Source organism: Amblyomma mixtum, chromosome 1 (assembly GCF_055824585.1).
Source record: "Amblyomma mixtum isolate Tamu chromosome 1, ASM5582458v1, whole genome shotgun sequence".
NCBI lineage: Eukaryota > Metazoa > Arthropoda > Arachnida > Ixodida > Ixodidae > Amblyomma > Amblyomma mixtum.
The window spans coordinates 10,229,180-10,253,015 of NC_143012.1; the positions used below are offsets into that span (position 1 = coordinate 10,229,180).

Here is a 23,836-nt window from a genome sequence, read left to right on the forward strand (position 1 = left end):
GTTAAAAAAAGATCGGCGAAATCCTACATCACATCCAAAGATCGCTGGGAGTCATCATACTACTTCTGGCGCAGTGGTGCAGTGGCGCAGTAGTTAAACGATCTGCCACTGCCCTGCGATGGCACGTGATGCCACCGGTGGAGCTTGTGAGAGCCAGGTTGCTCTACCCGAACAACCTCAAATTGAATTTTTCTAGTGCTCGTGCGCTAAGAAATTTACAAGGACACCTATTTCCATTGTGCATTGGCAGTGCGATATCATCGGCAGCTGTTGATGCCTTTTAGTTACGTCTCTTCCGTTCTGGTGCATGACGTCACTTATGTCCGGCTAATAGCAATCTCCCGTCTGGTGACGTCATTTCTCTGCAGCTAATGGGAATGCTTAGGTCTAGTGACGTCACCTCTCTCCAGCCAATGGGCGAATTCTATGTCCGAAGAGGCATTCTGGCCCCATAGTGCTTCTAAAAGAAAAACGTTGGCGATGTTTTAGAGAATAGCCTATCCAGCTAGCGTATAGCGTTTTGCTAGTTCCCTTCAATGTCCCTTCAGAATGTTCAGTCATGACCTGCGGGTTTGTGATATCACAGTGGGTGTCGCGCGCCAATCAAAGTACGAATTGTTTCGTCCCACTGCGAGTTCTTCAGCAAAAAAAGACGGCTTTTTATGTAGATTAAGTGGGAAAATAATGATGACGGGACCTATTATTACACTACATCAGGAAAATGAAGTCCACGGGAGTCCAGTCCCTGTAACGCAAATCGTCAACGCATGTTTCCAGGTCTGGAAATTGATCCGGAGGCAGTTAGAAGAAACGTCCTCTTCCCTACGCAGTCGCCGTCTCGGCACTGGTGAGGCGGTCGTATTTGCGCAGCAGTTCCCATTTTTCGTCATCGGGAAGGAAGGAGGCGGATATGGCCGAGCGATTCTGTGCAAAGGAGAAATAGAACAGAAACCATTTCTCACAAAAAGTGTAGTGTGATAGGCAATGAATGAGAGCTGGAGACCGACAGTGTAAAACTCATTTTGCTCACAGGTGGCAGCACCGTGTTTATCGCATTTAAGCGTGTCATACATCTGTTGACTGTTGAAAAGTACAGACAAATGTGCGGGAACACCGTGCTTTGTAACGAGGTTATTCTTTGCGCGAGCTGCCAGGTTCTTGCTGCGTTGACAGAGACTGCCTTGTAATGACAGAGAATAAAATGTCCGTCGGCTTAGAGCGTGTGCATAAAAGAGCGTTGTGTGATGGCTTGGCTTTGTAAGCTTGTTTGCGCGTCCGTAGAACTGCGCGAACAGTGAGTGCTTAGCGGGAACGAATAAAGCAACATCCAGCCAGGCCAGTTGAGCTTTCAGACACAACGATTGTGCGTAAGCGTCACAGTCCCGTAAAAACACAAGGGGCAGAAATGTGAGCACCGTATCTTTAAAACATGGCAACTATATCGCCAGCTGCGTTTGCAGAAATGTATTCTTAGGCTACACCCAGCACTTGTAGCATTCCCGTCTGGATTCTGACTTTTGCCGCAGGTTGACGCTTTTACGCTGCCTCGATGCAAGTGTCGCTTTTAAATTTTGATCTGAGGTGAAAGTATGATGCCTGGAAGCAGTATACTGGAAGGTTTCGCGCCTCAATGATGATAAAAAGCTGCATTCCACAAAGACATCTTTTATTTGTCAGCACACTGCACACCCGCTGTGTTCTTTAAAATGTTGACCACAACGCAAGGCAGCCGTTAATGGGGCAGGATACACAAAAGAGCTGAAAAATAGTGCATGAATGAAAACTAGACTGTGAGGAAACAGCAGAATGCATTTCTTAGATTTAAAGCAAACTGTATGTATGCTCGCTATGTACCTATAACGTCGAGTTCATCATCCCACTCCAGCCGCAGTGAGCGCTGTTGAGACACCCGCACTCCACTTCGGCACTTGCATTAGCGTGATATGATTATAATTATTATATTAATGCGTGCATCACAGCTGAGCAAGTCTGACGTCACTCGCTCCAGCATAATCTGCGCATGACCCAGTGCGTCAGTACACTGCATATATATGTCATATTATCGGGAATAACCGTTGTTCATCACCCGATGCGGGACCGTGCACAATGCGTTAACATTCGAAGGGTGTCTGCAAGCGGAAATGGCGACCGCCGTCTCTCAGTAGAGAGTGACGGGTGATAACCTGCCCGCCTGGCTACGTACGACCTCACGGGATATAACCTATGTCACTTAACCAGATATCCTATAACTAGATGACTATAAAATCAACTAGATGACTAACTAGATAATTAACTAGATAACCTAAATATGCCACCTCGTATATAACGAATTATCGGGAGTTAACCTCGGATACAACGAAATTTCTTGTGTTACCTCGCATATAACGAACCTAAGTGTGCCACTTCGGATATAACGAACTTTAGTGTGTGTCAACCTCGGATATAACGAACGCTTGGCTACTAACGCATTCAAGCTATCCACCGAGGATCGCCTAAGGGTTTTATCGTTAGCAGCAATAGTACTAGTAATTGAGAATAATTAGTAAATTGATGATGATTTCAGAGTGAGGCAGTGCACCCTTACGCATCGCAGCAGGTCTTCGGGCGTGAGGCCGAGCTCGAGAGCCAGCCGGTACTCGTCCTCGAGTTTCGTGTGCGTGACGGCCGGGTTGTCGGTGTTCAGCGAGAAGCTGGCTCCGTCCCTCCGAAGCCTGCGGCCGATGCCAAGGAGTCCCGCCCGGGACAAAAGCGTCAGTTACTTTAAATATATGTGCAACGCCGGTACTAAGCCCTACTAGAGGCACACGGCAATGTGTAGGTCTATTGCATACCGTTACCGTATACTACTACGGCCAGCTCTTAAGGCGAAGGTTCCCAGCCTGCGCGCAGTTGTTGATGCTGGCAACACTGCACGGGCATAATTCCTAGGCCCTAGACAGAAGCTCAAAAGCCTGAATCCGGCCCATGCCCGGCTGGGCCCGTTAAGTTATTACTATAGTGAGCCCGTGGCTGACGGCCAAGCTCGACGTGAGGTCCGGCAAAGGCCCGTTCCCGAAGCATCGCAAGAGGTAAATTGCTCACTGTGTGAAAGTAAACCAGTACTACTTAAATAAAGAAGCGGCCGCTAAAAGCGTTCAAATCGCTTTTAAGCCTGAAGAAATTGGTTTGTAAACAGAACAGAGGTGACCCGGGTTCATTTTTTTTAAATAATGTTCTGCAAGCAGCTCCGACGTTCTGAGAGCAAATCAAACGGGTTTCATGCACGTGAAATCAACAACTTTGCATTACCTCTAGATGTTGATAGGATTCATTTTTTATGGTCTTTGCTGTCTAAATATTAAAACGTCCTTGCAGCCACAACATTGATATTTTTTTTTTTCATGAATATGATTTCGTGTGTTGAATTCATGGCCACCCAGGCCGCTTTCAATGGAGACGAAAAGCAAAGCGTTTACTGCGTAGTATGTGTTAATAGACGCGAAGTGTCCTGTAACAATACATTTTTCCCCAAAGGCGTTTATCATAGTATACAGATACGTTTTTGTGAGATAAGGACACACAATCGAAAACTATCTCGGAACAAACGACTGCCTGTTGAGCAATCGAATGAAAGTCCTTCTCCAGCTGTTTCTATGCGGCTCCAAAAGTCCAGTCGAGAGCGCTGACAGAAAACCGAGCAGATTCGGAGCGTCTTTTGGTAATCCACCGTGTGTGCTCGGTGATAGCTGAAATAGCCCAAGTCAGGGACGTTGTACTTGAAGGGGCGAACACACTCATGAAAATGAGCAATGTGTCAGGCGTTACAATGTTTCGCTACTGGATTTTGCGGTTTAGAAGCTTGAAGAGCCGGTTTTCGCTGCCGCTCTTCAATCACTGCGAAGTGTCACTAAACTTTATTGCTACCATCGTTCAACAAGGCCGGGCGTGCTCGCCCGATGTTACTTACACATTTTGCTCTAAATGACCCAAAGTTAAGCTTTCTTTCCTTCCGCGTCAACGAAGAAATCTTTGGAGAGATCATAGCTCCGTAATTCTTATCATTTCAGAGACGTTCTGGCCACCAAACAAAAAACGAAAAAGCAAACAGCATTGTTTGTAATGCAACTATAGCAGACACCACAATATAAGTAAATAACAGTTGAGAAATCTTTTTTCATGGCCCACACCGTGGTCCCGTTTCATTCTATTGGTGGTTTTTGAGGAAAAGAAATGTCGCAGTAACTGTCTCATGTCTCGGTGGACACTTAACTGCGCTATAAGGGCAGAGATAAAGTAGGGAGTGAAAGAAGAAATCCAGAAACAGATGACGTAGTGGAGGGCAGTGGAATTATTTCGACAACCTGGGGACCTTTAACGTGCACTCACATCGCACAGCACACGGGTGCCTTTTGCGTTTCGCCTCCATCCATACGCGGCCGCCGAGGTCAGTTTCGAACCCATGTAGTGGGCCCATCCAGTGGGCAGGCCAGCAGCAGTATCGGCAACATGCTCAGCAACCATTTTTGTCTTGCTCTACAGATTTTGGCGGCCCTTTTGTGCGGACCAGTTCCACCGCGTGGCTACGACCCAGTGGCTACGTCGTTTGACCTGGTCAACGAGCCCTCGCATCGCGGGAATGAATGCTGGCCCAGCGCCTACGCATCAAGGGCAATCGACGTGGATGTGTTCAGTGAGCCGGCATCGGAAAATCTGGCTCGCGCCAGGTGCCCGGCGATTACATTGCTTTCCGTTCCGCAACTGACAGCGCATCGCTTCATCTCGACAACTGTGACGTCACATCACATGGCTCAGCAAGCCCCTTTAAAAGAGCGAGCAACATCGACTTTCTTCAGTGGGCAGGCCAGCAGCAGTATCGGCAACATGCTCAGCAACCATTTTTGTCTTGCTCTACAGGTTAGTAAAAACGTTTCCATGTACTGTTATCGTAGTGACAACCGGTTTCTGTTGCTGCTGCCCTGCCCACAGTGTTTCAAATGTATTCTGGCGCACATTGCTTTATTGCCTACTAACCTACTTCTTTCGGGCGATATTGAGACAAACCCGGGACCAACTGAGAAGCAATTGCTGTCGGAACTGTTAGACGGCCAAAAGAAAGTGCAAGGAACTATTGAAGGAATTATCGACGGTCAGAACGAAATAAAAGAGCAAATGGTTACACTAAACAACAGAATAGATAGCATTGAACAACAGTTGTCCAAACTAGGCACGCTGACAAAACAAGTAAGCGAAATAGAAAAAACAATAGCAGATTTTGAAAGCCAGTTGTCCTTTCTGATGAATAAGGTGGACGACTTAGAAAACAGAAGCCGTCGCAATAATCTTATAATTTATGGTTTGGAAGAGTCAGAAAACGAGACGCTTGAAGAACTTGAAAACACTGCGAAAGACGACATAATAAAAGAGAAGATAGGTATAACACCTACAGGTATAGAAAGACTTCATAGGCCTGGGCGTAAATCCAGTGACAGATCTAGACCGGTTATCATAAAATTTCTTGACTATCGGGAAAAGGCATCCATTTTACAAGCAGCCTACAAACTAAAAGGATCGTCGTACTCTATCTCGGAAGACTTCTCAAAGCGCGTGCGTGACTTACGTAAACTTTTGTGGGACAGCGCAGCGGAAGAAAAAGCAAATGGCGCTAAGGTAAAGCTGGTCTTTGATAAAATTAGCATTGATAGTGTTATGTTTGCTTGGGATGCCCAGAAAGGAGAGCGTGTCAGATTGGTCAATAAGAAAAATAACTGACAGAAAAAGCATGATCCTACATCCTTGAAAATCTTAAACATTAACTGCAGAAGTGTAATCAATAAAGTAACCGAGCTTGAAGGGCTCCTTTTTACTAACGATTCAGACATTGCTGTGCTAACCGAAACATGGTTACATGATGCAATTTTCGACAGTGAATTCGTGCCTACTGGTTACAATGTACTCCGGAAAGACCGTACTGGAAGAGGTGGCGGCGTCTGCATGATATACAAGAAATCATTACGAGTTTTAAGGATGCCTGATGTGCCTAATGTAGAGTGCATTTTCAGTAAAACATATTGTGGTACAATCAGGTACATTATAAGTGTGTTGTACAGGCCCCCTTCTTCTTCCATATCGGTTTTAAATGATTTGAAAACTTACATGAACACATATTTAAAACCTGGCGATCGGATAATTCTAGCTGGCGACTTTAATCTGCCTAATATTGACTGGCGCACGATGTCCCTCAAAAACCATAACGACAAAACAGGTGATGCCATGTTGGACATAGCATTTGCATTTGATTTATCCCAACTTGTTGACGAGTACACCAGGGTACACGATAGCGCTAAATCTATACTGGACCTTTTCTTCGTAAGCGGATCTATTAGTACTAAAACAAAATGCGAAATAATCCCAGGAATCTCCGATCACCAGGCCGTGTTCCTTACCTTATCTGATGCCGCTATTGACAGGCATCCAAAGCAGTCATGTTTTCCTAACTTCTCACGCGCTGATGACACATCAATAATCGATACCTTATCCTTTTATTTTGATAGTTTTTCGAAGTCTACCGCAAATGTAGACGATCTGTGGATTTCTTTTAAGGATCTGGTTATGATGTGTATTAACCGTTTTGTGCCAAGCATTGTTAAAAAGACAAAACGTGACAATCCCTGGATTTCCCGCACTTCAATACAAATGCGTAGAAAATTAAAAAAGTTGAAAAAGAAAAGGCAAGCAGTTGTCCAACCTGAAGGCCTGCTGGATAAAATTTCCGCTCTGTCAAGTCAACTACGAGGACAGGTAGCACTTGATAAAGAAAATTATTTTGGCGATTTGTTGCCTAATTTTATAACTAGCTCACCTGAAAAATTTTGGCGTACAATCTCACCAGTATCTAGGGATTCTCATGCATTTGAAATCAATGGCACATTAACACATGACGGAAAGGTAATATCAACCGCCTTTAACGAATACTTCAAATCCGTTTTTACTAAGGATAATGGCATACAACCTGTGTTCGAAACATGCTTACCTCCGATGCCTGATCTTGTCATCAGTGAACAGGGTATAACTAAAATGCTTTTGAATCTTAACGTAAAAAAATCCCTTCCCTACTGAAAAATCCGGTATGAATTTTAAACCGGAACCGCATACCGGGTTATTGTACAGGATTTGCGATACCGGATTACCGGAATATCCGGTATAAAACAGGACAGTCCTGTATAATACAGGACTCTCCTGTTTTGTACAGGATACTCAGGTAATCCGGTATCGCAAATCCTGTACAATAACCCGGTATGCGGTTCCGGTTTAAAATTCATACCGGCATACAGGACAGTCCTGCATTCTACAGGCTAGGCCCGTATTATACAGGAGGGCCCTGTATCACAGGACAAAGGCAGGCATAAAATGCTTCAAATATATCCCACTTGGACTAAATCTGGCCAAAAACTGGGGCCATAAGAGTACATGCCAAATGCTGCAATATACAGAGCCTCAGAAACTGGTAATCTGCGATTATCAGCGACTCGTATTGCAGTCGATGTGCAATTGTGTTATTTGCTCCCAGCTTTTACCAAGTATTGGTAGCTTGGTGAGTATTATAATGCATCAAAAACTCCAAAAGATGTTTATTTTTTTCGCATGTCTTGAACCAGCTCACTGAGGTAATAATTTAACTCTTTGCGACGATCTACCGGCTCTGGGGTCTCTACAGGGTGCTGGCCAATGAAGTAGTCAAAAGCACCTGCTGAAAAGTAAATATGATTGATAGTACATAATGCCCCCAGCTTATCATTTAATTGGGCACTGACACACAACATAATGCATTGAGCACTGTGACATGCAACTTACGGTCATTATTACTTTATTCATTGCGCAAATGCATAGAATCGCTTCAATTACCTAAATATACTGAGCATTCTTTAGCCAAAACACTACGCACACTAAATATAGTCGAAACGTTGAATCAAGATGCAAGAATATATCTCGTTAGTGTATGTATGCTCTCTGCAAAATTCGATGATATTCATAGGCATATTTATTTAACCATGACATGAACGCCCGCCCTGAACTTGAAAATTTGTATCTTTCAACCACACAACACTGCCTGGTACATAGGAGAAAAAGATATATTTACAGATACCAGCAGTCTAGGGCAAACATCGCGTCCCATGAATTTTAGAACCGCACCTTGTCCATATTTTAGCACCGTGATAAATTATTAGACTTCAACGATTGCTTCGATGCGCAGACACAACGTACAGTACCTTAGAATCTCGCACAGTCCGTATGTCGACGTCGTCGCGGCGAACAGCACGCTCCCACGTAATCCTACGGGAGTCTTTTGGGAACGAAAACACACGCACTTTTGGCCCGTTGTCATAGTTTCTTCTACAGTTGGGCACGCAGCAGCGACCCATTGCTTCAACAGCAGGTCACGACACGCAAAGATTTAGGTATCACGATGACAAGCAATTTCCTAGCCAGCACTCACGAACGCAACAGCAATAAAACGCAGCAGCGCACGCTGACATGTCCGGCTACACGACTACGGAAGGGTGCAGAACTGGTTGAGGGAAGAAAGGAGACGTCTCAGTGTCGGAGGAATGCGGAGGGGTCAACGACCAAAGTAGCTGACGTCAGAGCGGGGGGAAAGGAAAGCGCGCAGGCCTTGAGAATTCTCAGACCCAGGAAAAGCAGAGAAGGCAGTGATGAGAGAAAAAAAAAGCTTTAAAAAAAAATTGCAAAGAGACGGGTTACTCGTGTAAGGTTTCTACAGGTGGTTTTTGTTTTTATTTTGTTCTCTCGAGCGCTGTATCTTTTAGCTAGCACGAAGCGTCCGTTGAATTAACCTTTTCTTCGTCGATAGAAATGTTCTGGGCGATTTGTGATTAGTACTTTATTTACTTTATTTTATTTATTTATTACATACTGTTGGCCTCTCTTTGAGGCCGTAACAGGATTGGGTGCACATATGCATGAAAAAGTACACAATAAAAGACTGCAGAGAAGGAACTTTTCACTCTCATCGAAAGAAACATGGTAAATGACACATGGTGACAATGTTAACCGTTTTGAAAGTGGTTTGCTACCTTCGACACGAATGCTTCAGGAGTGAGCTGGCTTACAATTTCAGAAGGCAACATATTCCACTCACGGATTACATGCGGGAAGTATGAAAATTTGAATGCATCACTGTGGTATCTATATTCAGATAGATGTTTTTCATGTTTTGTTCTTGTGACACGTGTATTAGGCGTAAGCAGGTATCTAGTTTTATCAAGTTTTGTGTCGTTATTCAAGAGGATGAACAAGAACTTAAGCCGCAACAGTCTAGCTCGTGTGTGAATTGTAGATAGGCCGGCTTTTTGTAAAAGCAGTGAGGGAGAGTCATGGCGACTGTATTTGTTATAAATGAAGCGGACAGCTTTTCGCTGAACACTTCCTAATCTATCAATATATTGTTTAGTGTAGGGCAACCAGGCAATAATACCGTATTCTATAACTGAGCGGACAAGTGAAATGTAGGCTAACAGTTTTGTTTCAGGTGAAGCAAGTCGAAGGGAACGTCTTATGGTATAAAGCGCGGAATGTGCCTTTTTGGCAATGTGTGTCACGTGCTTGTTCCATCGTAGATCGGAGCTAATAATCACACCAAGATACTTTAATTGCTCTACTTTTGTAAGGTACTTCTGTTCAATTCCATAAGTGAAGTTTAATGGTTGTTTCTTTCTTGTGACGATCATGCAGACGGTTTTCTCCAGGTTGAGGGCCATCTGCCAGTTGTCGCACCATTCCGATATGTACAGCAGGGATTTGTTTAGCAGTATTTGGTCGGCAGAGCTATTGATTTCTTTGTACATCACACAATCATCCGCAAACATACGTACTGTTGCATCAATATTCTTGCACAGATCATTAATAAAGAGAAGGAAAAGAATTGGGGCGAGCACTGACCCTTGTGGCACGCCAGATAATACTGCTGCTAAATCCGACTGGCTGTTTTCAAAACAGACAAACTGTCTGTTTTGAATGTCTTCCTGGTGGAGTGAAGGGTGGGGCAGCTCGCGATGGCGCTTGGACAAGTTGCGTTATCAATGGACTATCACTTGATGAAGAAGAAGTGCAAAGAATTCCTGCACGAAAACCAAGAATTTTATTTCTTCACCGATGCGTCGCTACAAACTGCCGCTAGCGAACATTAAGAAAGCTGCTGCAATGAACGCGACAGTAACAAACCTTTTGGAGCCTCTGGCGCAGTCACCGGAGGCTCGCCATGTTTATCAGCCAGTCGTGAAGTTCTGCACTGTGAAACCCAGAGTAATCTGCGCAGGACTTACGAAGACTGCTGGCGGATGTATACTAGCCGTTTGTCCGCACACAGCAGCCCTGGCTTTGTCAGGGTGCTGCACGGGAAGCCAATATGGCGGTTGCGCGCCATTCACCTTCATGCAGCCCCCGCCTTTTATACACAAACTGCATGTTTTGCCACGCTTGGCCCTTTTCTTTTCCTAACCCTTTCAACAAAACCGTGTATGTGTTGATTATCGCACTTATGCGCACGCTTACCCCCCCCCCCCCCCCCCCCCCCCCCGCCTTCCCCTTAAAAATATCTGCTGGCGTACAACAGTCAATCTGCAGACCAAGCACCAAAACCGCAGCACATATCGCTCTGAATACAGGCTGGTATGTCCAGTTTGAGCTCCGTACCGGACTAGTCTGTCCGGTTTGAGCTCCGTACCGGACTGGTCTGTCCGGTTTGAGCTTCGAACCGGGAATGGACTGTCCGGTATGAGCTCCGTACCGGAGCGGTCTGTCCGGTTTGGGATCGATACCGGACCGGTATGAACCGGTATAGCGATCAAACCGCACGGGTCTCGCCGGTATGAGAGTGATACCGGACCGGCATGAAACACATATGTTCCGGTAAAATCCGGTTTGCCGCGATACCGGATTTTTCAATAGGGTTGGGCCTGATAAAATACCCAATGCATTCCTAACGAGGTATGCAGAATGGGTGTCCAAGTATTTGTTTATAATTTTTTCTAGGTCTCTAAACGAAGGACAGGTTCCGGGCGACTGGAGGACAGCCAGAGTTCAACCAATTCATAAAAATGGAAACAAACAGTACATTAATAATTACCGACCGATTTCATTAACATCGACAGTTTGCAAAATTATGGAACACATAATACACACCCACATTTCCCATTTTCTTGAACAACACAATTTTATTACAAATTTCCAACACGGATTCCGGAAAGGTTATTCTACTTGTACCCAATTAGTTCAGACTATACACGATTTTGCGAATGCTATTAACAATAGTAGCCAAACAGATGCCATTTTTATGGATTTCGCCAAAGCATTTGATAAGGTCTCTCACAAAAAACTGCTTTCCAAAATTAATAGCACACTCAGAAATAACAAAATCATTAATTGGATTTCAGCATATTTGAGTAACCGTCAGCAATATGTCTCTTTTGGGGAACATTCCTCTCAAACTGTTTTTGTTGACTCTGGCGTCCCTCAGGGCTCGGTGCTTGGGCCACTCTTGTTTATCATTTACATTAACGACATCGTGAAAGACATTCCTGTTAATATTAAACTATATGCGGATGATTGTGTGCTATACTCCGAAATTAAAAACATGTCAGATCAGGTAAAACTTAATGAGGCTTTTCAGAAAATTAATGCCTGGTGTGATGCATGGCAGATGCCTATCAACTTTCAAAAAACCGTGTATATGAGAATCACTCACAAGAAAAGTCCACTGATGTTCCAATATTCATTTGATAACAACATTCTTTCCGAAGTCTCACACTACAAATATCTAGGGCTATGGATTACTAACAACCTTGACTGGACTAAACACATTGATCAAACTGTAAATAATGCAAACCGTAAACTTTTCTTTCTTAGGCGTGCATTGAGTCTTTCCACACCCCGAGTTCGGCTTCTAGCGTATAAATCGATTGTCCTTCCAATACTAGATTATGCGGCAATAATCTGGGATCCATTCACCAAAACAAACGTAAATAAAATTGAAAAAATACAAAAGAAAGCAGTACGTTTTGTTTACAATAGCTATGGACGCACATCAGTAAGTGACCTCTTAAACAGGGCTGCTTTAATATCTATAACCGAAAGGAATCGCGTTGCTCGACTAAAGTTCTTATACCAATTGGTCAAAGGTCATTTTAAAATTAACATTGATGGACTAATATCCTTCTCTTCAGGTTATTCTACAAGACAACGTCACAATCTTACAATCACCCCTTTCACCCAGCGTAATAACTGCTTTAAATATTCCTTTTTTCCGCGAACAGTAACGGAGTGGAATCAACTTACTAACGACGAAGTCCTACAGCTATCTGTAACATCATTCATCGGCAACCTCAGTGCACAATAATGTCCTCTGTCATGCATTCCCGTTTCCCATTTTTTTATGACCTGATTTTAATATTGTGATCGTTTTGGTGCTCTTTCTTCATTTAATTAATTCCCTGTTGACCATGTTCACTGATGACTTGATAGTAGTGTATTTATATGCCCCAAACCTTATTGTACTTTTTTGCTGTGTTACGTCATTGAGCCTTTCATTTTTGCTGTTGTGTTTTTGTTGCTTATTATTAATATGTGGCCTTTGTACTTTTTTTCTTAATATTTGTACTTACCTATATTCTGTATGCTCACCCTGCGAAAATCCCTTCCTGGGATTGCAGTATTAATAAATAAATAATAAATAAATAAATGTACTCCGGCTCAGTAGCCGAGCGCCCTGTTTCATCAGTGTCGCAGCTAGAACGCTCCAAGTGCAACTTGCAATAACAAATCAAAAGCCGGACACTGGCCGTGTATCCAACGGATCGAGGACCCGAGGTGCGCAGCACAGGTGTGCGAGCTCCAAGCCGCTTGTAGAAGACGGCAAGACCCTCAAGTAACCCCCAAGATAATTAGAAGCCACCCGTGAAAGACGCAACCATGAAATTTGCGATTTACGCTTTTTTTTGCGTATATCGCAAAATTATTAATTGCTAAAGTGCACCACGAAACCAGCAGCGCTGTGGTTACCACCATATATATTTTTCTAGCCCGATAAAAAAAAAAAACACTTAAAGTGTCATCAACGTGGATTTTCGGCTTGTTGGTGAACCATTTTTTTTTTTTTTTGAAGAACTAACTGTAGCACGAGAGAGGACACAGCAACAGTACGCACGCGTGTTATTGTTTTTGTCGCAATGCGTTTTATCTCTTGTACTGCCATGGGACGTCCGTATTGGAAAAGAGGGGGAGGGGGGGGGGGGGCAGGGAGCATTTCCCTAGAATTTCTGATAATATCACATTCTATTCAATGCACTACAAAAAGTTACGCTAGCTTAAACAACACTCTCGACTGCCGCATATCCGTACGAAACGCCCTTCAGGATTGCGAGCGAACTTTTTATGTTACACGCTATAACTAATCTTCCTGGTCATATGTGACAGCAGTGAAAGAAAGACTGGCTGTGCTGGCTATCAAAGATGGCCAACAATTATGAGAGAAAAGTGTAATGTGCCTTCTGTACAGTCGGCACCAATTTCTCGTTTTTAATTTTTGTTTGATGCGTATATATAGTTCAGAGCAGAAATAGTGCCCATTCCGTAGTTTCCTATCAACCCACTCCCCGAAAAAAGTTCTGCGGACTCCCTTGCGTGCTACAAGATTTAATATTATCATTTCTGCAGCCTGTCTACAGGATTTAAAAGTGTCATTTCTGCAACCTGTTGCATAAGAAAGGTTAGTGCGAAACTGCTTGTGTGCCGTTACATGCATGATGATCACAACTTCCTATAAATTTGTACGTGGCCGAATGAATAAGAACCGTCGTTATTCGGCGCTAGTTCATTTCATTCGTGTTTTTCGTCCCCGTGTGCTTTGCGTCGTCCAGTCTAGGTGCACACATAGCCCAACTTGCCCGAACCAGACTTCTGAACACGACTCACAAGACGCCGCGGGAAAGCTCTAACGTATACGGTATACCTGAGGATGGGATGCTCCTTCGTGCTCGGATCCACTCCGCCAGTGAGGTAGCTGCTGGTCGGACAGCACTCGAAGTGGACACCCGCCGCCAGCGCACTGCGGTAAGCTTCTCCACCTTCGGTGACGGCCCGATATCCGTGTCCGATGCGTTCGGCGTGCAGCTCGTGCACAGCTCGCAGCACTGTGGCCGGGGGTCCGGCCTCGGCCGCGTGTGCGGTTCGGTGCACGCCGCAAGACATAGCACGCTGCGCCGTAAAGCGAGAAGAAGATTACTAAAGTGAGGGCTTGTTGCGACTAAAGTAATCAAAACCCTTTTTCCGGGTAAGTCATTAATATACACGTGCTGTATTTCTGTTAGAAAGAACGAGTGAGGCTTTCCACGTGCTACGCAATGAACGGCTGAACGCGTACAGAAATAAGCGTAGCTTGCCATCGGCCTTCTAACCTAGCCACTGGTCGCCGCATGGGAATTGGGACGCATCGAATGTCAGTGGGGCTCTTTCAGAGCACGGCTCTTAGCCGCCCGTTTGTGGTTTCCGCGTCGTAATCGTCGTCGTCTTCGGCACAGTCGACCTAACACACCACATGACAATCGTAGTAGCCGAGCGAAACGACAGCTGCCACGGCGAGAGCGGAGGACTGGACAACCGCAAGGTGGCTGCCGCTGTAAGAACCCGGGGGGTGGCTAGCAGCCTAGCACGCCACTTGCCAGCGGCGGCAGATGGTGAGTGAAGAGCTGCGCTCAAATTTCGCATGACCAAATATATCGTAATCGTCTATCAATTGTTTTCTCATGCAGACACAAACCCGTGGCGATGGCTCAGAAGCTGTGGCGTTCGACTTCTGAGCCGATGGACGCGGGATCGAAACCCAGCCACGGCGGTCGCATTTAAAGGCGATGAAATCTAAAAGATCTGTCTAAAATGTAAAATATGAAAGCGCCAGGCCGCTAAGCACGTACTGGGCGTTCAGCCTGAAAAGAAAAGAGGTGCCGTTTTACCATACGTACACCGCCTCTCACATGGTCTGAAGAATATAGCAAGTTAGTGTTTTCCTTTCAGCCCCAATCAAGCGAGAGCAAGTATTCCCAGCTCTTCAAAGAAAGAAAAAGGCAGGCAATAGTAATGGGTGTGACTTCTCACACAGCGACAAGTTCGCTGCCTGCTGCACAGGTCTGGTGTATACAATTCTCCTCTCCTGCGGGGCCTGTTAGATTGGCCAGACCGGACGGTGGCTAAATAAGCGCCTACAAGAGCACAGGAACAAGTTAAGAAATCGGGACGCCCTATCAAATCTGGTCAAACATTGTCTAGGATGTGAAGAGATGAAAAAGAAAAAGAAAGAGTGCACTGCTTAGTTTCATCGCGCACTAGTGCTGTACAAGCACAAAGATCAGACAACACGGGAAGTGGTTGAGGCTTTCCACATTGAAAATGACAAGCGAAATTGCGTCAGAAAACCATCAGTTTCTTTAATTGATAAGGAGATGGATTTTCTTCGGAACGCCCGATTGTCGTGCGCAATTTCAAAGCTGTTCTTTAGTTTTCTTTGTGTATCTTCCTGTTTGTTTCCTTCATATAAGAAGGTTTTAGCACATAGAGCCTTTAGTTTCGAGTCAGCGCTTGTCCTGTGTCTTTCTTACTCCGGTTCCTCGTCTTTTTGCGCTGTGTGTCACCATGAATCTTTAACTAGCCCAGTTGAATGTCTTGCTAAGACGCTCGTGCGCAGTGCGATGTCAGTGCACGTTAAGTATCCCAAATTGTCGAAATAAATCTTTAGCCCTCCACTAAAGCGTCCTACAAAGCCTGTGTGCAGCTGTCCGATGTTAAAGCCCTACGCGACAGCATTGAAGGTTCGCTTCGACAGAAAATCTGGCGTCGTTGTGACCTTAAAGTTCTGATTGATCGAGAGGGTACTGATAGAAAAGCAGTTTTGCGGAAAAGAAAAAAAGATGGTCAAGCGGAATCGATACGCTGTAGTTTGGGTCGGTAGCCGGGAATGCGCTACTATACACCACTGAGGAACTCTCGTTCACTTGGTGAAACGGAGGCACTGTACGGCCTTCATAGTGCACAGTAGATAAATTACATACAGGGACAATCAGTTAATTAGTGTTAGTAATTAGCGTTAACAATAAACATGGACATTGACGAGTAATAAAGGAGCATGTGATGGCAACAAGTGTGTCGATGTCTGCGAAACGGTGCGTCTGGGACCCTATAGCTCAAGCAACCGCACAGACCAACGCGATCGCGTCATGCTGTTAAAGTTAACTTAAGCGCTTCCCAAGTTTCTTTTCTTCACTTTTACTAGGATAGTCCTGGTAGCACTTAGAACAGGAATGTACAGATCATTGAACCTGCTATCAGATGCACGTGAAGATTAGGGAAAGTGTAAGCTTGAGAGGAATAGTTTACAACTAGAAATTGAGTCTGTCGCATCTCTAGCTCTCGTAGTTGAAGAGCAACCGAGTGATCAGGGAACTTGTAGCGCGCATGAGAGAACACACCTGAAACGTTTCGACGATTATGGGGTGGGTGACCTCTTCGCCGTACTCGCCAGCGTCCGAGAAGGCCGGCGCCGTCGAAACGTCGCCGGGCTGAATCACGCCGCACACGTCGATGCCCACGACGCCCCGGCCGTTGTACTCGCGGCAAAGCTCCAAGACCTCGGGCGAGGCCTCTGCGAGACGACACACACTCGTCACTGACGTCACTGGACGCGCTCACATCCAGCCTCCACCAAAAAGAAATTCCGAAATTGCATGGCCAGTGCTCCGGACACTTCAGACCATACCTGCACGGGAAGCGCGGAATTTTGTTTGGCACGGGAAGCCCTCTGTTGTAAAAATTTGTTTGGTTTTGCATGTACCATCAGCAGCACAAGCGCCCAGGACGCGCTGTCGCTCGCTCAAATGCGTCGGTATACATCACCAGATTCGCCTAGTCGTCCGATATCGGCGCGTCTATTTCGCGCGCTAAGGGGTGCTCGTCTGGAAGCGCCTGCTGTCGGGCGTTGTGCTAGACGCAGCCCAAAGATGAGTCGACAGGCTGTCGCGCTTCACGGCGTATGCTGCCGCGGAGCGTTCCTTTGCGTTTCAAGATGCAGTATTGGAACTTCATTCTGGGGACATTCTCGAACGACCGCCTAATCCAGAAGGAATGGACGCGGCAATAAAAAAATATACCGTCGCCAGCGACACGTTTTTTGCAAGCTCTCGCGCGTTCTGGCCCTTTATATCGCAGATAGTACTTCGTTCATGGTAACAGGCACGTTCCATTATCATCTTGCCATGCAAGACGTGACTACATTTCTCTGGAACAATCGTGACCAGCCGCAACAGTTTCTGCGATGTTCGTAATTGCGCGCGGTGGTTTGTGTACAGCCTTCACCGCACACCCTGAAACACTGTGAACAATCACAAGCATCGTAGAGGCCAAGAGCGACGGGAGCTGTGATCCCGACGACTGACTAGTGCGCTTAACGCTATCGTCGCCACTGAGCTTGAAAAGTTTTCTGTCAACCCTGTCTCCTTCGTTACTGTCTGCCGTCACTACTGCAGCTGAGCAAGACCTTCGCCGCTGGCGCTCCGTCGAAGGTTTGGGCTTCATTCATGTAGAAGAACTTCTAAATAAATCTAGTTGATAGTTTGCGCTCTTTCTGTCTTCTGCTCCTTCCTGTGTAGGTTTGTTCGTGTGCGCAACGCCATCCCAAGAAAGCTTCATTCATACCTGAAGGTTCTCATCTTTGCAAGTTAAGTATAGTGCTTTCTCACTGAAAAGTGGAGCGCGATTTTGTTCCGTGTCTCAATGTTATGGGTCTCTATGCCTTCAGATGCATGCGACAATGTATTCCGATTCATATTCAGTGCAACACAAGTGCTGTCGAATGCATATTCAACAGGGAACGCGGTGGTTTGCAATTTTTTATTTCTTTATGTGCTTAAAGTGCCACCGCGGTGGCTCAGTGGTTATGGTGCTTGGCTGTTGAGCCGAAAGACGTGGGTTCGATCCTGGCCGCCGCGGTCGAGTTTGGATGGGGGCGAAATTCTTGAGGCCCGTGTACTGTGCGATGTCAGGGCACATTAAAGAACCCCAGGTGGTCTAAATTATCCGGAGAACTCCACTACGGCGTCTCTCATAGCCTCAGTCGCTTTGGGACGTTAAACCCCATAAACCAAACTAAACCTTTACGTACTTACATGAAATTCTTTGAGCGTTTAGCAAAAGACTGAGTTGAGCTAGTTGGTGCAAGTTCATTTTAAAATAGAGCAAAAAACGAAAGGCCAAGAAAAGTAAAGGGTATGGCGTTGTGCACAGCGATAAGCTCTTTGCCTGCAGCACAGGTCTAGTGTATACCTTCCCCCTTTTTCTGCGAGCCTCGTTACACCGGCCAGACCGGGCGGTGCCTGCAAAAGCGCTTGCGAGAGCATAGGAACAATTTAAAGAATGGAAATAGCCTATATCTGGTGAAGCATTCTTTAGCGTGGGAGGTGATAAAAAGAAATAAATAAAGAAAAGGTGCACAGCACTGTTTCTTCAGGCACGTGTACTTTACACCTGCAAGGACAAGACTACTCAGGAAGTGGTTGAGGCTTTCCATATCACAAAGGACCAATAGAAGTGCATCAACACAACATCTGTTATTCTAAGTGATAGGAAGACTGCTTTTCTTTAGACTGCTTGAGGGTGTCGCGCGTCTGCGGGTGGCTGTTATTGAAGTGTTTTCATGGTTTATCTGTATTATCCCTTTTCATGCCTTTGAGTGTCCCTTTATATATAGGAATAGCAAATAAAGTCTTTAATTTAGAGTGAGCGCTTGTCCTGCGTCTTTCTTTCTCTGGTCTCACGTTTTTTGCGCTGTTTTACGACGCATCTTTGAGCGTATTCGAAATTATTTTATGACTATTGTTAGAAAATTTCACTGTTTTATCTCGAGAAATTTTCTAATACCGGATGGTCCAGCGCACGCTTTCAAAAATTTTCATAAATAGGCTTTTTGGAGTAAAAATATGGATTCACCAGAAAACTGGCGAATCACCTCAAATAGTAAGCTGGTTAACTAATTTTTAATAACAAACTTTTTCATCAATTGCTGCAATTAGAGATTTATAATCGGTTGTTATTAACAGCCGTATCAGCTTTTAGAATTTAGGAAACGAGATTACCCTCGCCGCTGAGGCTCGACAAAATTTGGCTGCAACGTGGAAAAATACATGCGCATTCGAAAGCAAGCATGCAAAGCAACCCCTCCAGTGCACGTAACTAATCGAAAAAGCCAAATCTATATTTGCAACTAGCCGCCAAAATATACTAGTTAAAAGGTTAATTATTAAAAATTAGTTAACCAGCTTGCTACTCAAGACGACTCCCTTGGCTTTCTGGTGTCCGCCAATACTTACGGTAATACTATGCCGCAAGTCATATTTTTGCTCCAGAAAGCCTTTCTTTTTTTAATTTCTGAAAGTGTTCGCTGAAACACCCGGTATATAATTTTTCTTTGGATCTTGTGCAAGGGCTGCAGAGTTAACAAAATATGGCAGAAGCCTGGTACAAAGTTCAATGCGTTTCTGCCGGCGGGCTACAGGTCAGAACATTGTTAGAATTTTTTTACGGGAAGCACGAATTTTTCTTTTGAATTTTCGTATTTTTGTTATGTAGTGCTCGTGGACATATTTAGAAAGAGAAGAAATTTTCATACAAAACATTTAAAATTCATGAATTTAAATAGCAAAGAATGCTAAACGCGTATATATATAATAATTTTGACCTTTTCAGTTCGTCAAACAGGTCTTTGCGTGCTTTGTATGCTAGCATGTAGGATTTTTTGTCTTGTGCTTTTTTTTCTTCTTTCTCTTTTTTTTTTCTTTGCTGCCATTACCTGTGTCTGCCCAATGTGAATATTGTGTCAATATTGTATAATGTTCTTTCGTTTTCTCTTGTACCTGCTCATTATTGTATACTTGTTATCACGCTTTGCAACTGCCTTTTGTATTAAAAGCCTTGCTGTCAAGCTGCTGCCAAGCGAAAGGGGGCTGCGGCTTAGTCAAGCTGTCTCTCAGCTTTTTCTGCGCCTCCGCTGTCTGTATCTTTACAAGGCAGAAATAAAGAATTTGAATTTGAATTTGCTTGACCAGCACTATGGTACTATGAGTGCCGCAAAACAGACGGGTTCAAAATAGATAAAACCAAAACACTGTAAAGGAGAAAAACGCCCATTGTTCGAGCGTTTGCCCGCAATGCACAGCCGCCGCGGTTCTCGAAACAATTTTTTTAGAGTACCTCCCGGTCGATTTCAGGAACGAAACTTCTGGACAGCACAAAAAGTGACGCGTACAAGCAGATACATCAATTATCATAAAATCTATGCTTGGGCCATTTGGGGGGGATTCACTAGGGAGTTATAGGACCGCTTGAGCAGGAAGCTTATTTAGACAATGCAACCAACTTTCAAGACTGCTTAGAAACCCACTGCCACACAGACTGGCTAGTAGTGTAGTAAGTACTCTTTCACTTGCAGTACCACTTGGGCTGCAGAACTGGTACGTTTTCTTTTTGTAGCGTGAGCTACATTGGCCAGTCTAGCCATTTCGCGGGCTCCCTCCGTCGACCATACTGCGCATGCGCGAGGTGCGAGTGACGTCACTGCGCACAGCTGGCGCGCCTCGCTGCGCGCGCGCGCCGCTGCTGCCGCCGGCGCAGAGCCACGTGACGTCACTGCTCACGTTACGTATATCCTGGCATAGCAGAGCTAAGTTACTGCCAACTTTTTTAAATGTCGTTAACATCCGATGTACATTACATTGTATGCGGAGTCTGACGAGCATATACTTCCATATTTGGAAATTTTGAAACGATTGGCTGACCTGGCATGCCACGGACACAACACAAGACGAGCCTGAACTTGGCTCCGGTCTCCTGCTCGGCCCTGCGCAGTCCCTGCAGAGCGGCTTCCACCACGTCCCTGGCACTGGCCATGGTCTCCGGCATCCCCGACCAGCGCAGAGCGGTGCTCGAGGCGGCCAGCATGTGGGGGGAGAGCAGCATCTCGCTGTACAGCACTCCCTCCGATGCCTGGTCCACGCCCGCCTCGTACGCCACCCGCTCCAGGGCTTCCCTGTCCCCACTTGGCAGGGGATTGGAGAGCGCGTTAGTAGACGCACTTACAAAAGTCTGTTCCTTGCAGATACTACTATATTACGAAAGCACTTTAAAAAAAAAGCACTGACAACAGCCCATGGCTCCCAAAAAGTGGTGTAAGCCAACAGGAAACGAAATTAAGATGTTGATCTTGTGCTGTATTAAAGAAATCAGAGGCATCATAATTCTTGCACTTGTAATTTCGCCTTGTAATCGACTGTTTGTTCCAGTAAGAAGAAAAACTTTCACAAAGGACTATTTCTTTTTCACTGAGGAACAGTTTGTGGTGGCCATGATTGTCGACCGAAGTTCACTGAAGATTTAAGCTGAATCCGACTCTAGGAGTTCCATACCAAGATCGGCTAGTAAAAGTTCCAAATACCAGATAATCACAAAAGAAATGCATACATTAAAAAAACTAGTACTAAAAGATGTTAAATTATACATTCATGGCATTTAAAATATTTAAAGCACAGAAATAATCTTTAAATAAATTTAAAAGTCGAAAAGGGGAAAATACGGCGAGCGCAAGAGGCAAGACGAAAAATTAGTGTACAAATGCACAAAACCCAACGTATTTAGTCCCACAGTTCTGGACAGATAACAATTTTTTTTTTTTTAAGTATGGTAGAAAAATCATCAGTATCAGTTGATTCCATTGGGAACTTCATTCCACATTTGGGCACCATTGTATTCTAATAGCCTTTGACCATTAGTGTGGTCATGTGACAGTAGGTTAACTCTATTATTTGTGGCAGCTCTCGTCTCACCGTTGATCTAAATACTGTAATAGGAAATGGATCATTAGTTATTATTACTGTGTTTATTACTTGAGCTATCTTTAGTTTGTATGCAAGTGATACCGGAAATATTCGCAAATGTTGAAAATGTCGTCGGCTGGGGTTGGCTGTCTTTGCGAAGGTTACGAGGGGGTACCCAAAAGAAACCGGACTAAATTTTTCGGTCGGCAAAGCTTCTGTGGTACCGCGTTTTGCCACTAGGAGCGCATAGAACGAACATTCCAGAGTCAGTAAGCCGAGTGCCGTCGTTGAAGGAGGTCAGACTAGTTTAGGCAGAGTTTTAGAGTGACGACTGTTTTGTGTGAATGTCGTTTTTGCAATGGCTGATTTTCGTAAACAGCGTGCGCCGGTGAAATTCTGATTTTTGCTCGGAAAAGTTTAATGGAAACTCTTGAAATATTAAGAAAGACGTACAAGGCCGATGCTATGGGGACAACTCAAGTGTTCCTGAATCGAATCTTGAATCAAAGCAACAATCATGCCAATGGAAAACTTCAAATTCACCTCGCCTCAAGAAAGCTCGTCAGGTGAAACCAAACCTCAAAACAATGCTGATTTGTTTTTTCGACATGAGAGGAGTCGTCCATTGAGAATTTGTTCCGCAGGGTCAGACAGTTAGCCAGGCTTTCTGGTTGGATGTTTTGAAAAGATTGGGCAACAGTGTGCGGTGGAAGCGGCCAGATTTGTGGCGGTCGGGTGACTGGTTTTTCCATCATGGCAATGCCCCTGCTCACACAGCCCTGTCTCTGCGACAATTTTGGACCAAAAATGGCATGACCCCTATTCCTCAACCCTCATATTCTTCCGACCTTGCCCCGTGCTACTTTCTTTGTTTCTTAGAATGAAAAAATAGGTGAATGGAAAGCGTTTCGCTGATGTTGCTGAGGTGAACAAAAAAAACGACGGAGGCACTGTCAAGCATCACAAAAGATGAATTTAAACAATGTTTTGAAAAATGGAATGAAAGATTCGACAAGCGTATCATTGCAAGTGGGGAATACTTTGAAGGAGATTGAAGGTCTGTGCTTAAAATGTGAACAAATAAGTTCAAACAAAAATAAGTCCGGTTTCTTTTGGGTACCCCCTCGTATGGTACGAGCAGCGCACTTCTGCAAACGTATAACTAGTTCTAAATGCATTTCATAGGTTTTACAGGTTTTATAGGTCTATAGGCTCTCCTCTAGCTCGGCCATGTGGCCTCAGACTCGAGCCCCACCCCACTCGCAGCAGCGTTATGCGAGCCGCGGCAGATTTGATGGCGGCCGCTACTGCAATCGCCCAATCAGCCAGCTCGATCGCGACACGTTCTCTGCGTTTATCATTTCGAGTAGAGTTGATCTGGTGCAAACATTTCCAAGGTGAGTTCAACAGCATCTATTTCTTATTTCTCTTTTACCTCCGGCCAGCAATTTAACTGTCACTGTAAATTTGAAATAAAACAGATTTGTCTGCAAAGTTTGTTAAGTTTACTGCCATAAACAAAAAACTCAGTTGTCTTCTTCCTGACGTCTTCGACATATTTTAAAAGAGATTCCATGAATAGAATGAAACAATTTTCTGGGAGTTTTTTAGGTAATCTGGTGCAGATAGAAGCTGTTGTAAAAGATTTTTCGCAAAATTTTCTGCAGTCACTGGCAAATCTTCAAATGCGATTTTTTTCAGATTAGTGTTTTTTTGACTTGAATAACCTTGCGGAAGTTTTTGTTATGTTTTTATAGAGCAATTTTTATTATTACTATAATACCGTTAAACTCATAAAGCAACAAATTAAGGAGCTATGCTAATTTTTGCGAACAATTATGCCACCTAATTATTTTTCATAATTATAGCGCTTCGCTTTGATAGAACTATTTTATGTGATCATGCGCGCCGACAACAATATGAATAGTATAGCG

The 23,836-nt window shown here is 44.6% G+C and overlaps 1 protein-coding gene across 1 annotated transcript in view; it reads right to left on the bottom strand.

Moving 5' to 3' along the window:
- Positions 1-712: 712 nt before the first annotated feature.
- Positions 713-23,836, bottom strand: part of LOC149365421 (adenosine deaminase-like) — a 34,158-nt gene continuing 11,034 nt past the window's right edge. The window contains exons 4-8 of the mRNA XM_089584342.1: positions 20,868-21,127; positions 16,512-16,684; positions 14,003-14,247; positions 2,585-2,711; positions 713-924 (exon numbers count right to left, since the gene is read on the bottom strand). Coding sequence (XP_089440468.1) covers positions 823-924; positions 2,585-2,711; positions 14,003-14,247; positions 16,512-16,684; positions 20,868-21,127 — 907 coding nt within the window. The 3' untranslated portion in view covers positions 713-822. The remainder of the gene's footprint in view (positions 925-2,584; positions 2,712-14,002; positions 14,248-16,511; positions 16,685-20,867; positions 21,128-23,836) is intronic.